This window comes from Medicago truncatula, chromosome 1 (assembly GCF_003473485.1).
Source record: "Medicago truncatula cultivar Jemalong A17 chromosome 1, MtrunA17r5.0-ANR, whole genome shotgun sequence".
NCBI lineage: Eukaryota > Viridiplantae > Streptophyta > Magnoliopsida > Fabales > Fabaceae > Medicago > Medicago truncatula.
The window spans coordinates 47,567,524-47,583,433 of record NC_053042.1 but is presented as its reverse complement, the minus strand read 5'-3'; the positions used below and the strand labels follow the sequence as shown (position 1 = coordinate 47,583,433).

At 34.0% G+C, this 15,910-nt stretch overlaps 2 protein-coding genes across 4 annotated transcripts; both read left to right on the top strand.

The window, feature by feature from the left end:
• The first annotated feature begins 1,354 nt into the window (after window positions 1–1,354).
• LOC25485025 (uncharacterized) lies at window positions 1,355–3,065 on the top strand. The gene is made up of 2 exons (XM_013614124.3): window positions 1,355–1,722; window positions 2,541–3,065. Exons 1-2 carry the CDS (start codon window positions 1,408–1,410, stop codon window positions 2,763–2,765), a joined length of 540 nt encoding a protein of 179 aa, XP_013469578.1. The 5' UTR covers window positions 1,355–1,407; the 3' UTR covers window positions 2,766–3,065.
• Window positions 3,066–6,731: 3,666 nt separating this feature from the next.
• LOC25485024 (tRNA pseudouridine(38/39) synthase) lies at window positions 6,732–15,368 on the top strand. Of its 3 annotated transcripts, none has more exons than XR_003013123.2 (16): window positions 6,732–7,008; window positions 7,206–7,265; window positions 7,466–7,565; window positions 7,993–8,065; window positions 8,598–8,643; window positions 8,857–8,967; window positions 9,443–9,530; window positions 10,498–10,594; window positions 11,756–11,816; window positions 11,954–12,084; window positions 12,938–13,055; window positions 13,832–13,955; window positions 14,073–14,180; window positions 14,276–14,371; window positions 14,851–14,948; window positions 15,097–15,368. XR_003013123.2 is itself a non-coding variant. In XM_039829895.1 (16 exons), the coding sequence occupies exons 1-15, from the start codon at window positions 6,928–6,930 to the stop codon at window positions 14,892–14,894; spliced, it is 1,338 nt and encodes a 445-aa protein (XP_039685829.1). In that variant the 5' UTR covers window positions 6,732–6,927; the 3' UTR covers window positions 14,895–14,932; window positions 15,166–15,368. The 3 variants fall into 3 exon arrangements, 2 of the variants coding, with proteins under 2 accessions (XP_039685829.1, XP_024641661.1); XM_039829895.1 differs by having other exon boundaries at window positions 14,851–14,932; window positions 15,166–15,368; XM_024785893.2 differs by having other exon boundaries at window positions 14,851–15,368.
• Window positions 15,369–15,910: the final 542 nt, after the last annotated feature.

The following is a 15,910-nucleotide window of genomic DNA, read 5'->3' as shown; positions in this document are numbered from 1 at the left end:
ATATTATCAAGGTGTCAAATCCATCAGTCAGCAATCGAAACATTTAAAACAACATCGATCCATCAACAATAGCTGATACTCCCGAACTAGCTCCTCCTCCCAATCCCACAACCGCCTACGCCACTGCCAAGCCTCCCCACCCTCCTCCACCCCGAATGCAAACATTTCCCCCACTAGACAATTTTTATTAACACTTAATCATATAGGCGTCTAAACCGAATCGCCAATGGGACTCCACCTACCCAAGAATCAGTCCAAAACAAAGTATTCATACCATCCCCCATCTTCTTAGAAATATTCTCTCTAAACCACCCCCCCACCGACACCACTCCCTCCATCACGAATACGCATAACCTCACGCCACCTATGGAAACACCTGCGCCCCCAATCCCTCAACATACCACCCTCTTGATCGTACCGGGTAACGTCCAATACCACAAACCATCTCTATCAACTAACATCCTCCAACACCACTTACCCAACAGTGCTAAATTAAATTATATCATCTTCCTCACCCCCAAACCACCCTCCTCCTTACGAGTACAAACCAAGTTCCAATTTACCCATGAAATTTTGCGATGGTCCTCACTCCCCCCAAAAAAATAATTATTAAATAAAGATTAAATAGAAGAGATTATACATGCGGGAGCTCTGAAGAAGGAAAGGGCATATACAGGCAGTGAAGACAAGACAAACATTATGAGAATCAGACGACCACCAAAAGAAAGGAACCTACTCTTCCACCTGGACAATCTATTTGCAATGCGAGACACAACAGGATCCCAAAAGCACAACCGCCTAACATCTCCACCAACCAACAAACCCAGATACACAAAAGGGACTTTTCCCACTTTACAATGCAAGGACGATGCCGCCTCTGCTAACCAGGACACACCTATATTAACACCGGTCAACACACTTTTATGAAAATTCACCTTAAGACCCGATGCACTTTCAAAAAGCAACAACACCGCCCGTAGGGCGCGAACATTAGCCCAACTCTTCTCCCCCAACAACAAAGAATCATCAATAAACTGTAAATGAGAAATATATAATCCTCGCTGCGTTCCAATTTTATAACCAGTGAATAAATTAGAATCAACTAAAGCTTGCATCATCACATTAAGGCCTTCCGCTCTAATAAGAAACAAGAAAGGAGATAACGGATCCCTTTGTTGTAACCCTCTCTTCAAACTAAACTCCGACGTGGGGCTGCCATTACCTAGAACTGAAGCGGACGCCGTACCAACACATTCTTTAATCCATTTCCGCCACAAAGTAAAAATCCAGATAATAATACCAATATACAATTATTTAAAAAATAAAGTACAAATATACATAATTTTTTGTGACGAGAGATACAAGATAAAAAAATTGAATAACGGAAACACCAAGCAGAGTAAAGAAATGGAGGAAAAAAAGGAAGCGTTACTGGGAGAACGAGAAAGCGAAAGGAAGCAATCAGAATCGGCGAAGAAGGTGGAGATACATCTATTCAGGCAAGGCGAAGGACCCATTGCAGTGTTCGAATCAGAGCTTGGTGGATGCGAACAGAATCGGTTAGAGGTTCGTGAGATCCTCCACAAATACTCCCTCAAATCCATTTTCGCTTTCAACCCTCGTTCTGGCCGCGCCGTCCCCATTCGATTCAACCCTAAAACCGGATATTCCGTCTTGTCTTACCGGAACGCCGCCGTTCTATACATCGACGGTGAACCCAAGGTAGTGCTGTTTCTTCAATTTCAATTCTTTAATTAACACACGTGTACATTTTTGTCTAATTATGATTAATTAAGAAAAATGACGTGAAATAAAATGTGGTAGTGGTGCGTTAACTTAATTGTAATGTAATGAGGTTAATTTGTAGCTTATAGCATAATCATTCATCGTACAAGCTCATATGAATAAGCTATTTCTTTTGCATAAGAATATAAGATAAAATCAAGTTAAATTATTTTGTATGAGCTATAACACTTTTGTAAGCAATCTAAGATAACTTATGAAATAAGCTCAAAGCCTTTGTAGCACTGACACTTCAATTTGAAGACGTGTCTCACACCAACACCGTCACACGTGATTACATTGAATTATGTTATTTTCTCAAATCATTATTGGTGTCATGTCAGTGCTGTGTCAATGTGCGGTGTCCATGTTCGTGTCCTTGCTTCATAGCTCAAAACAACTTGTGCACGTGTCATAAGTTGGTTTGATAAGTTCCCTCAAATAATCTCATAAGTGCTTATGCCAGTAGACTTTGTTTAACGATTGGACTTTGTTTTTTGTTCTAGTTTGTGGTGGCTGGCATTGTTTGTTATTTGAAGGTAGTTTTGTTTTTGTGTTGTTGTAAGTTATCTTTCAAAATGTAATGTATACTTTATATCTTGTCTTTCTTTGGCTATCTGTAGCATGCCTTTGTGCGAGTTTAGTTGGTTCATAAATATTTTTCTTTGGATTCTTTAAAAAAAGTGTGTTAATTCTAGCGGATATGTTCAAATAAGCCAATCCAAACAAACCCTGAATATGATTTTGATTTGCTTCAGGAGTCGTTACTTAAACCGGTGTACAGGATCTTGGTTGGGGTGGCATTGATAGCTATTATGCTAATGTTAGTTTATGGCGATATTGGTATTAGTACTGCAGAATGGGTTCAGAAATTGAATGTTTCCGGTGTGGATTACCCTCCTTTGATAGTTGCTTGTGTAGTTGTTGTTTTCTCCCGCATGAGGCACAGGACCAGACGTTTTCTGAAAAGGCTTGGTCTCTAATTCATCCATGATTCATGAGGCACATGACCAAGGACTTGTTTACCTACGAGTATTGCTGTTTGGTTTTTGTTGTTAACTATGGTTGGTACGTGTTTTAAAGTTCTAGAAAATTTCTTGGGACCTGTAAGTACTAAGTTGTAGATAATGACTGCTCACATTAACAGATAGAGATCATAGGACGTATGTTGAGTGATAGAATGTTCTTACATATATGGTGTATCGCTGTCAAATTGAAATTGACAAAAACAGTTTTAATTTTTAAATGATATTGCAACAAAAGGTTTATTGTGCTATTCTGAATTTATTTATATAGTGGATTCAAGATGTTGTAAATCGAGAAATCACAGATTACTGAGTTATGGGATTAGGGATTAATTAAGAGTAGAACTAGATGCAATACAGAATCATGGGCATGTTTATTTTTCAATGAAACAATCAAAAGAGTCACAAGCATGCTAGCTTGTTCAGAAGAAGCCCAACACGTGTGGGCATTAAGGGAGAACAACTCGAGTTGTTTTTTTAATTAAGAAAATATTAAGATTTTTTTTGAGTTTATTTTGATTTGTCCCATACTCCCATAATATCAAATGTTTATAAGCTTTTCCAGCTTATTTCTTTTTAGACTAGCTTGTGAATAAATGCTTAGTTAAGTTCTTTAAGATAATCGATTGCAGACTAAAGGCTGAGTATATAGCGACACTGAAGTGAGAAATGGGAAAGCCTTTCACAACAGTCAAGTGAGGGTGGAAATCTTAGTGGATGAGGTAAGAATTGTAGCTTGGAGTTGGTTGAAAATTAAAGCAAACAATCTCAATTACACCATCTCACAATGGTGCTTGAATCTAGAGGCTTGCCTTGGTGTAGTAAAGCTATTTGAATTTAGAATCAAAAGATAAAGATTTGATTGATCAGATGAGGAATGTGTTGCACGTTTCATTGTTACTGTCTGTAATCTTCCACATGCTGCATGTGCATAAACTGATTAACAGGATATTAATAAACCGGGCAATACCAAGTTTTTTGCGTGGTTGGAAAGATTATACCATTTGGTTCTGGACTTCGCTATGCAGTAAATTGAAATCTGCCAGATTAAGGAAGCAGGATGATATCGATGCAGACCACTGACCATACCACAGGAATTAGTTTGGTTTTGGTTCATTGAAGATGGTGTTGAGGAATTAATAGAGGCTAGTGGCTTTGGGGGCTGTTTAGTGGTTGGTAGTTGTTGTGCAGGACGTATTTATGTTGTGATTATGGTGGAGAAAAGTATATGCAAAGCAGGTTGATGCTTGTTTTGTGGATGATGGTTTGAACTGGTGTCTTTCTTGTGGATGATGATTTGAACTGGTCTCTTTCTACCAAAGTATCTTATGCTCATTGTTCAGCAGTGTGAATAAGCTGGAAGTAATTTTATTATAGGAATCAATTATTGCATATTTAGTAATTTGTGTATTTGAATAAGAGGTAGTGGTATATTTTGGTGTTGATGTACTAAACTGTGATAGGGTACATATTGCTGTACTGATATCTACACATTGTGCCTGGTTGTTTATGGGTTCAACCATTAATAAAAAGTTTGGTTTTTCTGAAGAGAAAAAACCGAGTATATGTATTGTAACGGATAGCAATGTTTTTAATTTGCACACAAGAAAAACTAGAAAGCCACTCCAAGTGCAATATCCCAATTGTTAGGAAACAATAATGTATACTTTTAAGTTCACAATAATAATATAGAGTATACATAATAGTCGAATTTAGAAGGTTCAATCCACTTTAAAATTGGGACTAAACATTGTTTTTTCTCTTTGACAAAACATTGTTAAACATCAACAATTTCATGAAAATATTGGCTGGCGGTATGTATTTGCATGGATATAAATGCTAAACTTTGTGCATTGGTGCACTTTTTATTTTTTATCATATTGTTCTAGCACATAAATGAGTGACCCAAGACTCTTCATAGAAGGTAGGGGAGTGTTCACCAAGGAAAATACTTGGGTTCCTTTGGTTTTTTGTGTCTTTAGTTCATTTAAGAGAGACATAATGATAGACGAATGATTAAAATAAGGGTTTTGGGTTCCTTTGGTTTTTATGAAGGTGTCTTTTAGCAAGTTATTCTATGAGCATTTGTTAAAAGACACCAATTAATTTTTATGAAGGTGTCTTTTAACAAAATTATAACTAAAAAGTGAAAATCACACCTTGAGGTGTGGATTGCTAAAAGACACCTTCATGAGTGGCTTCTAACAAAACCCTTAAAATAAATTATTTAGATGAGAGATAATTAATTTTTAAGAGAAATAAAAACAAAGACATCAAAATACAACCCGTTCACAGTGAATAAAATAATCTAATTATCAAGGAATTTTTTTTCTTCATGAAAATATACAAATTTATTTAACAACAATCTCTAACTTCGTTAATATTGTTTTGGTCAATTTTTTTTTTTTTTGAGAAAATTGTTTTGTTCAACTTAGTGATTAAGAAAAAAAATAAAGTAATACTAATATATGAACGCTTTCAAAAATTAAATTCTGTCTTATTATTACATCACTGAGGTAGGTTTTTGGTGGGAAAAACAAGAAATTGAAATTTGTACCATAAAAGAAAGAAAAAAAAAACAAAAGGAATTGAATGACATCAAGAGTTACATTGGAGTTGAAGAAGAATAGAGATGGTCTTGTTTATGATTTGCTTTGCGTTAAATAGTTTATAAAGAGGAGACAAACTTCACCTTACAAGCTGGTTTTGTAAGGATGAGTTAGACCGTAAGTTTCAACAATCACTTTTAGGGAATCACCCTCCACTAAAGTATCCCAAAAACTCATCATGAAAAAAATTGAATTCCTAACAAAATCAAAGAGTTTCAACAACATTAGCATCAAGAAGCGCATCAAAGTTCCAAGTAGCAATTACTAAAACAAAACCTTAGGAGTGTGACAACAATTCCTACACCCCATTTGCTATCAACCGATCCAGATGAATCAATATTCAATGAAGCAAGATGATTGAGAAAAACTCCAAGCATAGAGGGAATAGATCGAAGCAGTAGGCTCCATAACAACATAAGTGTTCATAAGATCTTTGTGATCTTCAATGTTTTATTTTGCCAAGTAGTTTAGTGGCTAGAAATTTACATTTTAGAGATGAATAAGTGGAAGTCTGGAGTTCGAACTCCGACCCATACATATATAATACAATGTCCATTCCAATTGAGCTAAGCTCACTAGGACGAGAACTTCAATGCTATTTCAAGCTTTTTTGGACAATATTCACCGCTTCAAAACAAAAGTTCCTTCAAAACAAGTTTTATTGCGAATATAAAAAGTCTATAACGAAGAGTCATGACGTAAACCGCAAGACTGAGGGATCTTAGAGACGATGTTTCCCAACCGAAAGATGAAGGGACTTTAGAGACAATGTTTCCCAACTAATCAATCGAAGACATCAAAATGCGCGTAAACTAAAATCCCAGAGGAGACCATGCTTAGAGGTTGCACTTAAATTCCACAATTTTCAACCATATGGGGGATGAATTATTATGCGCAATTACACGTGGATACTAAGAATCATCTTTTTTTTTTAACCAATACGCACTTTCACCTAAAAAACACCTGATTTTATATTTTTTTTTTCCAGTTTTTATTTGACCAAACGATCAATTTAGTCATTAAACTATCACTCTCGCTTCAATTTACTCCTTAAATTACAAAAAAGGTAATGCTGAAAACATTATTTTTCTAACATTATCTTTTAACACTCGTGGTAGTCTCACCATTTTATGTGGGATCGATCTTCAAAGTATAAGATCCACGTGAGTTTCATTCAATAATAAAGTGACTTTTTAAAGACTCTTCGAAAAAGAATGTTTATATCACTCTAAGAGTAAAAACACAATACTAGGAGTAGTCCAAAATTGTCAAAAAATATTGGTACAAATATCATTTCTCACAGAGAAAAAATGATAGTTTAACAACGAAATCTTTGATTTAGTCGCTTTTAGTTGGAATAAAAAAATAACTATGAAAACTCTTGTCGAAGAAAACAGAGTATATTGACGGGGATTAGGGTTTTTGGTCCTAAATTGTAATCCTAACAAGAAACGCAAATGAAATGAATGGCTGTTTGTTTTTGAATTTGAATTACTACAAATCAGTAACGAATGCCGCAGCAAACTACGAGGAGCATGGCGACGCAGCTGAGCGATGTTGATTACATCACCACCTTGCAAGCCAGGGTCAAGGTACTGTACTTTCTTTCAGCCAATTTTCTCATTCAAAACCTTCATATTCAGTCGACATATTGCACTCATTTTATACTATATGATAAATTGATAGCATAGCAATGTAGGCATCAAGGATTATGCATTATTCTTAGTTTTTTTATTTTTTATTTTATTTTTTATGTTTGCAATTTAATTTTTGTGATTCATACCGCCAGGAATTAGAAGCTGAGAATGCAAATCTTTTATCTCGACTTGCTCATTGCCAGTGCTCCGAGGTTAGCTACTCGATTGTTTCATATTTCTTTTGTTTTTTTCGTGCTATGTTTGTTTTATTTTCTTGGCCATGGAGCATAGTGATAATATTCAGTCAGGATTGACTTAATCAAAGAAAAAAGTAAAGGGAAGTGTTGAAAAAGGGTTTTGTGAATTTGTCTTCATTTTTCACACAATAAATATATGTAAATTTGTGATGCAGGTTGGTAAAAAAGTATATGCTCCCGATGATAAAACAGCGGAGGTGACAGAACCGAAAATATCCAACGGGAAATCAGAAGAGACGACAAAGAAAAAGCCAGGTTTATTTTTCTCAATATTTTCTTTAGAAGACTATTAGTGACACCTGTGATGTAGATGTTACGAGAAAACACTGTTTTTTGTTTTGAATGCATGATGGCATTGCCATGACAACTTTCTTTCTGAAAATAATATAAGAATTAAGCTTCGATCTCTGCTCTTCAGTGGAAATTCCGTGTTGTGTTTGATGGTTTTCTTTATTTCAGTGATTTATTGATTTGTATAATTACCTTGTTTATGTTTTTTCACTACATTTGTGCTTTTTGTTTTTTATTGCCTTCTGTTCTGTGTACATGGACCTCCCATTTTGTACCTTATAGTGAATTTCAAAAGAGGAGGGAATAGATTTTATTTTTAATCTCGTGAGATATATCAGTTTTATCAGAACAAAATTGGCATATTTAAATTAGGTTTTACATTGTGATACAGGCTATAAAACAAGATATTTGAGTCATCATAGCAAAAGATATGTAGCTTTAAAAGTTATGTATTTTGGTAAAAGGTACTATCACTATTTTATCTTGCTTTGTTTTCCGTCTTAACAAATTGCCTCATAGACTGAGTTATCCTGATTTTGAGTTTAAGTTTCTCACCACAAACTATGTATTTCCTCACCTAGTGGTAAAAAAGGCTTTGCGTTATGTCTTACTGATATCAACTGAGGTGTTATCTGTACTAAATTGGATATTTCATTTAAATTATCTTGTTTGATACCCACAAAATATGATACAATTGCGATATTTCGAGATCATATTAGGATGATCATATTATGATCTATCAATCTTAAGTTATGTTTTAACAAGTATTCATATAAGTTCAGAGCTTGCTTTAGAGATTACATTGATGGATCCTTCTTAATCTGAAATTCCCATAATAATTTCATTTTTTTTAATTGAATTAGAAGTTTCTTGTGTTTTTTTAACCTTCCTATCCTTTTCCTGTTTGTTTCTTTATTCTTTTGGTATTTATTGAATCATCTCTATATTAAAATTCTTTTTGATAATTAACGTCTTCTGACTACCTTCTAAATACAGGTTCTATGGTTTTTCTTCAGAAGCACAAATGGAACCATCTGTTGAGGTTTGCTTTTTTCCAAAGTTGCACAAGCCATTAATTCTCAAAATTTGCATATATTGGTCATGAGTACCGCTAAACATATAATTTTCCATAATCATAGAAAAATGATTGTCTTTGCCTGATGAAGTAGTCTGGTTGTCAGCTGTGAAAAAAGTTATTGCAAACATTTCATGTGGATGCCTCAGTTTTATTTATCATGTATAATTTTTCTCGCAGTCTGAACTTTTTAAAGCTCTTGAGACAACAAGGCTATTGGTTGGTGATAAGAAGGAGTCACAATATTCACGATGTGGTAGAACAGACAAAGGGGTATCCTCTGTTGGTCAAGTAAGTTGATACAAAAGGGGGAGAAGAAATATAATAGTTTCTTATCTTATCTGTTAGCAATGACTGATATGGAAAATTGTAGCCTTACCATTATAGTGTTAAGATACTCCCATTAACAATTATTGCACTGCTGAAGACACCTGGCAAATGGTAAGGCAAGATGAGGAACTTCTGCAGAGTTCCTCAATTTAACATGTTTGATTTACGGTTGAAAAACTATGAGCATCAGAGACGGGAGGCTATCCTTGTAGTCTTTCATCTAAAAAAATCAATGAAACCTGAAAGACAATGATAATTTAGCATGCAATCCATAATAATTTATATCGTTTGGAATCTGTTAGTTGGCAAACTTTTGAAAAGTTATTTAATTGTATGAAGCAGTTAGGTTATATATCAGCACTTTTACTGTTGATTTGCAGAGCATCATATAGTTTGTTATTTAATTGGTTCTTATGATGAAAACATTTTGAAGCAGGTGATAGCTCTTTTTCTAAGATCAAAGCTCAAAATATCTGGAGTAAATAATGGAAGTTCTGGAGAATTTGTTTCTGAAGAGCAACTTGGTTAGCATAACAATCTTTTTGAATGAAAATAAAAAATGAAATTAAATCTTTTTATTTGTTGCTTCTGATTTTCATTGTGTGTATCGACTTAGTCTTGTTTGATTTTTATTGTTTGGCAATATCCTGGATGACATTGATTTCCATGCTTGCATACTTATTCTTATTCATCACAGATTGTGTTCCATTAAATCAATGAAATGAGTTATGGTTGTGAATTAGACATGTGCCGGTGAATGTGATATAATTATTAAATAATCCGTTTCTTACTTTTCTCCCCAAAATTTACATAATCCAAGTCATATTTGTATTACTCTAAAAACATCATGCTTGAGATATACTTAAAAGTTTATGTTTTGAGGTTGTAAAAATGGTTTCGTAGTGATAAATGTTCATCCTTTATGGGTTAGTTAATTTTCCTTCATTTATAAGGTACATCAAAACTATAAGAGAAAGTGAGAAACTATTAAGAAGGATCTACAAATTAATTAGTTGGAAAGGGATATGATAGATGATAGAACATTATGGCGGCGTTTGTTCCATGTAGCTAACCCCACTTAGTGGGATAAGGTTTGGTTGCTGTTTTTGTATGAGGCACATCAAAATATTCAGTTGCGTAATATTACAGTAAAGATATCAACTACCCCATGCAGATATGAAAAGGATTACTTGCTAGGTAGATTTAATTCCATAGCTTGGGGCCTAAGCAGGTTATATAGGGTATTGATTGCTCTGATTCATGCCCATTGAGTTGTATATTGATGAAGCTAAAAGGACGGCAGCATAGTTTTAGAAATTTATAAATGTAAATGCAAATTTGTAATTGCTTTTTTGGCAGTTTTATAAACATAAAAGCCAACCTTGTGATTGTTCACCATGTCCTTAATATATCATTTAAATCCGCGTCGAAAATCACACATATTTTATTTCTTCCTTTTCTTAATTCCTACATTTTTTTTTTTTTGCGTAGAAGGGGAACTTGATTATGTGAGGGTGATAAATCGAGAACTTCCAAGTGACATTCGAATTCTTGGCTGGTGTCCTGTTCCTGTTGATTTCCATGCAAGGTTTGTATACATTCTTTAAAACTTGACTTTCAGTTTCTAATATGTTTATTAATTTATATAGAGAAGAGTGACAATAATGGGCAACACTAGATCTAAGCTTTTTCCCCTGATAAATTTGAAATAACCTATCCAGAATATATATGCTCAAATACATAAATACCTATATATGCTAACTGATATGGTTTTGCAAGAGGGATCACAATATTACATGTATTCTTACAATTAGAGTAGCCAAATTTTGTTTGTGGTATTGCAATTGATGTTGAATGTATAAACAACTAAACAAGTATAAACTGAAGGTCCTTCTACTGATTGGTAACCATCATATTAGAGAAAGATTATGTATCTGTGTATGTTTGTGTATATATGTGTGTAGAGAAAGAGAGAGGGTCAGTTGACACCAAGTGTCAAAATTGGAATAATCACCTTTTCAATAATTATTTGTCGAGTGAAAAATTAACTAATTCAACTATTCAATCATATTACATTATCTTGATGATGATTTTATACTAAATTAATTTAGACGTTCATAGAAATATATTTTAATGGTAAGTATTTACTTGTATTTCAAGCACTAACATAAAGTGAGGAGATGAAGTATAAAATAGTTTTTTTTTTTTAATGAAATTCTCTAACTACAGAATAAGTACTGTCAATTCAATAGGTGATTGATTAAATTCATATTCTACAAAAAAGTCATTGAAGGTGTGAGTGTGCCAATTTTAGTATCTAGTGTCAACAGATTGTAACTCATATATTCATGTAAGGTTTGAACTTTCAAGCTTGTTGAGCGGGTAATATTTTCAAAACTTAAGTTGATGTTGAAAGGTTCAGATGAATACATAGGAAGCTCAGCAAATTCTAGTTTTTTCTTTCATGGGCACGTGCATTTATGACACAGAGAAGAATGTTATAGACTAGAATTAATAATATTAGTAGGCAGTAATAATTTCAATTGTTACAACAGCTTTGATATGGTAAGCTAAACCATACTTTTCCAGCTTGTGATTTAAGCAGAACTATTGTCCTTACTGACACTACCCTTCACATTGCAAAAATCTTGTAATAATTGAATTAATTTTTGTAATTAATGAAATGAATATTGACAGCTTAAACTATTCTATTTTGTTATCATGTTTCTCATTTGCTTTACTAATACAGGTTCAGCTGTTCAGGCAGGGAGTATAGATATTTCTTTTGGAAAGAAAATTTGAATATCTTGGTACGAAAACCATATTCAATTACCATTTATATAAGTTCTTGAACCTTGTTTTGTCTTTCTTCTCTATTTTCAATCGCGTGAAAGATTTGAGAGGCACATGGATTGTAATCACTTCTCATTGGTTGATGTCTCATTAGGCTATGGAGAATGCTGGAACAAAACTAGTAGGAGAACATGACTTTAGAAACTTCTGTAAAATGGATGCAGCAAATGTGCACACCTACATGCGGCGTATCACAATGTTTGAGATTTATGCCACAGATGTGAGGTTAAGATTGGTAGACAATTTTTTACCTTTATACATGTGTTTCGCTTAGTGCATGGTTGATGGGAAAATTATGTTGGAATCCAACAGTTGAAATTAAACTGCAGTAGCTTATATCAACCTTCTATGTAACATATACTTTCTGCTGTAAAGATTGATTGAAAATTTCCCCCCACTTTGTGTTTGCATGTGCTTCTGTATGAGCCATTGACATGATACTTGATAATTACGTGTTTTACAATGCTTGTCTGATTTCTGATTTTACTTCATCCTCATGGGGTGCGATTTGCGAAGGAACCAAATGCTGTTGGCTGGAGCCCAGGTTCCTTTGTTTATAGCTAATAACTGGTGATCATTTTTTGCTGCATGGAATATTTGGATGATCTTTTCCATTCCTTCTGGGCCCACCAGAATAAACTAAACAGAAACAAAAAAAAAAAATTGCATGGAAGAGAGACAAATCAAATGAATGAATGACAGTTTAAAGGGGGAAAACATACACAAAATTTCTTTCCACAAAACAGCTAAAAAAAGACGAGGTTATTAATTTTTAATGAAAAATAATTCTCAATAGGTTAGGATGAATATACTCATGATCTGTACTTCATATGTTTCAACTGTTGGAATCCAACAGTTGAAATTAGACTGCAGTAGCTTATATCAACCTTCTATGTAACTATCATTTTCCCCCTTTGCATTCTAAAGAGGGAAACTCTCACTAGTTTCATTTCAGAATTTAGAGTTGTTTGTTACAAAATTTCCATAATTGAATTTGCCTGACAAAAAAAAAAAAATCAATTTGCTATTCTCTAGCTTTTGGGTTTGAAATCTGAACAAGCTTTCCATTTTCCTGCAGGTATGAGGATAATCAGCTTTGGGTGATTAAAATCAGAGGTCGTGCTTTTCTATGGCATCAGGTTCGCTGCATGGTTGCTGTTCTCTTCTCGATTGGCAAAGGTCTTGAATCTCCAGATGTGAGTGCCCAACACCCTCATACAATCATTTAAAATATTTGTTTATTTGTTGTGATTCCTCGTAAATTCATTCTTTCATGGCAAGAGTCCTCTGAACTGTGAAGGCTTGATGCAATGTATGACATGCTTGGCAAGTTTATTTCCCAAAGCCAATTTTATTGAAGAAAGAAACTGATGTTAAGATTATTTAAGCTAAATAATAGATGTTTTGTGGGGCCTATTAGAGGTAACCCTCACTGAATGGCTGTGTTCCCTGTTTGCTGCAATATGCTAATTACTGTTACTGTTGTAGAATATAATGACTTTTTATCATCTTGAATCGTCGGAATTGAAGTTTTGTTGTCAACCACTTCAACATTTGCACAGAACCATAACGAGTCCTTTTCTGTTGAAAGTATTTCCAACTTGCATTCATTTCTATTTCTGTGTTTTAGTGAATCCCACACTTACCATAGGAAGAGTCCTTTTCTGTTGAAAATATTTCCAACTTGCATTCATTTTTCTTTCTTTCTTTCTGTGTTTTGGCAAATCCCACACTTTCAAAGGGGCAGACTTTTTTAAATGTTAAAGGATTGTACTGCCTTCTTGCCTGTGAGGGTGTCGCACAGTTTCTTATTTATCTTTTATTTTCTATTTCATATTAGCATCATGCTTTAAGATTAAATCCTCGGTCAATTCTTGTCCAAAAAAAGAATAATTCTAGGTCAATCCATCTCTATATATCTTGATTGTTATTCTGAAGGTTGAGTTAATAAGTTTTACGCTTAAATTTTTAGGTGATTGACATGTTACTGGACACCAACAGGATCCCCAGAAAACCTCAGTACGTTATGGCTTCAGAGGCTCCTTTGGTTCTTCAGTCCTGTGAATTTGAAGATCTCAAGTTTATATGTTCATCAGGTAATTCTGGTTTGTAAGACTTCAAATATGGTGACTGGTTTTCTTTCCTTGCCTATTGCGGTTTTCTATGTAGCGAAGTTCGATAACTTGAATTTGTTTATGTGATTGTGTATCTAGATTCGGGAAAAGCGCTGCATGCACACTTGGTTAATGAATGCAAAATTTTCCAGCTTCAAACTGCAATCTTTCACGAAGCTATTCTTAATTGTGTGCCTCTATTACATGGTGCTGCAAACATGTGTACCTGAATAAATTTCCAACCACATTTGCTTAGTTTAGTTTATAGTGATCTATTGTACTGATAACAGTTCCTTGCCCAGATCAAAGCTTGCCACCAATTCAAGAATCCAAGCCACCAATTCAAGGATCCAAGAAGAAAGGCTCCTATATCCCTCTCATGTCACGACCAACTGAGCGTAAGTTCTGGCACCTGAAATATTTTAAAACCTGTTTACAAGTACTATAATGCATGTTATAAATGGAATGTGAATGCTTTGTTTTCTTCAAAGCTTCACACCAAATTATTTCCAAACTAAATGATGCTTCTTGGTCTTCGTATCTCCTACTCCCTCTGTTTCACAATGTGTGTCGTTTAAGGTTTTGACACACAAATTAAGAAATTGAATGAAATAATCATTAGACATAACACTTTTACTATACTTCCATTACTTTATAAGAAAAAGACTAACTTAAAGTTGTATCGAAAATTATGTGAGAGAAAAGTGGAGTATTTATTGAGGGTAAAGTTGGAAGGAAAAAATTAAAGTTGTATTGGAAACTGAAATTGACATTCATTTTGAAACAATTTTTTTTTTGCTAAAGTGACACTCATTTTGAAACGGAGGGAGTATTATTTTACTGACCGACTTCTTATTGTTTGTTAAATTGAATCCAGCATCTTATGAAGAAAGACGAGCCAAACTCAGCTCATGCACATGAATATTTCACTGGTCAACTCCATTACATAGATAAAGAGGTTGTATTATTAAATGATACTACCTCCGGTCCTATTTATAAGAAAAAGTTAACTTTTTAGATTCATTCAATAATTGATGTACCTAGCTTAGAAATAGACCAAATACATCAACTATTTAATGAATCAAAAAAGTAAATTGTTTCTTATATATAGGACCGGAGGGAGTAACTTTTTATTTGATTCTATTCGGGGTTTGGTTTTTGATATGGTAGCCTTGTTTCTGAGGTATTCAAGCCCCCAACAGATGACAATTGTGCAGCCAGACAATTGCTGTGCAGACGAAGATATGAGGGCTCAAATCTGTGATTGTATCATTCTTTGTATACTAGTCACTAGATCAAATTATCTTTTTTGCTATAACAACTTAATACAATATTTTTTGGGTCGTTGATTTTTTTTTGCATGTCAACGTATCAAATAATGCTGCTTTAAAGATATTTACCTGTTTTACTTCTGAATTTTTGTGGTTTATATGAATTGATCCTTAAATATACGTAGTTTATTATAATGTTTAGCTTAAATTTTGAATCTGCTAAAGAACAAATTTGAAAATATTGATTAGTATATGGATAAACGTTCATAACAACCGAAAATGATAGTTGTTGCATGGACATTTGATATGATTTGAGGCGGTTTAAACATGTATTTTTCTACTTCTGCTAGGTGCGTGCGAGTTTTGTCATAAGTTTTGAAGGGTGAAACTTGCATGACTATGAGTTTTGAAAAAATATTTTCAATATTTTTTAAATGTTTTTTCTAGATTTCAAATTTGATTGAATCACTCTTTTGAAACAGACAAAAGCAATTAACCAATACTTTGCTTGTCCATGCCTCCAACATGGGGTGTGCCTTTAAACCAACTCCTTCTAACCTAGCAAACAACATGTGGGAAAAAGTCGAATCACCTAAACAACTCAAACCTTTTTCTCGGTGATGGTGGGTTAATAATGGTTCTGTGTTTGTTATCATATGCGTGGAT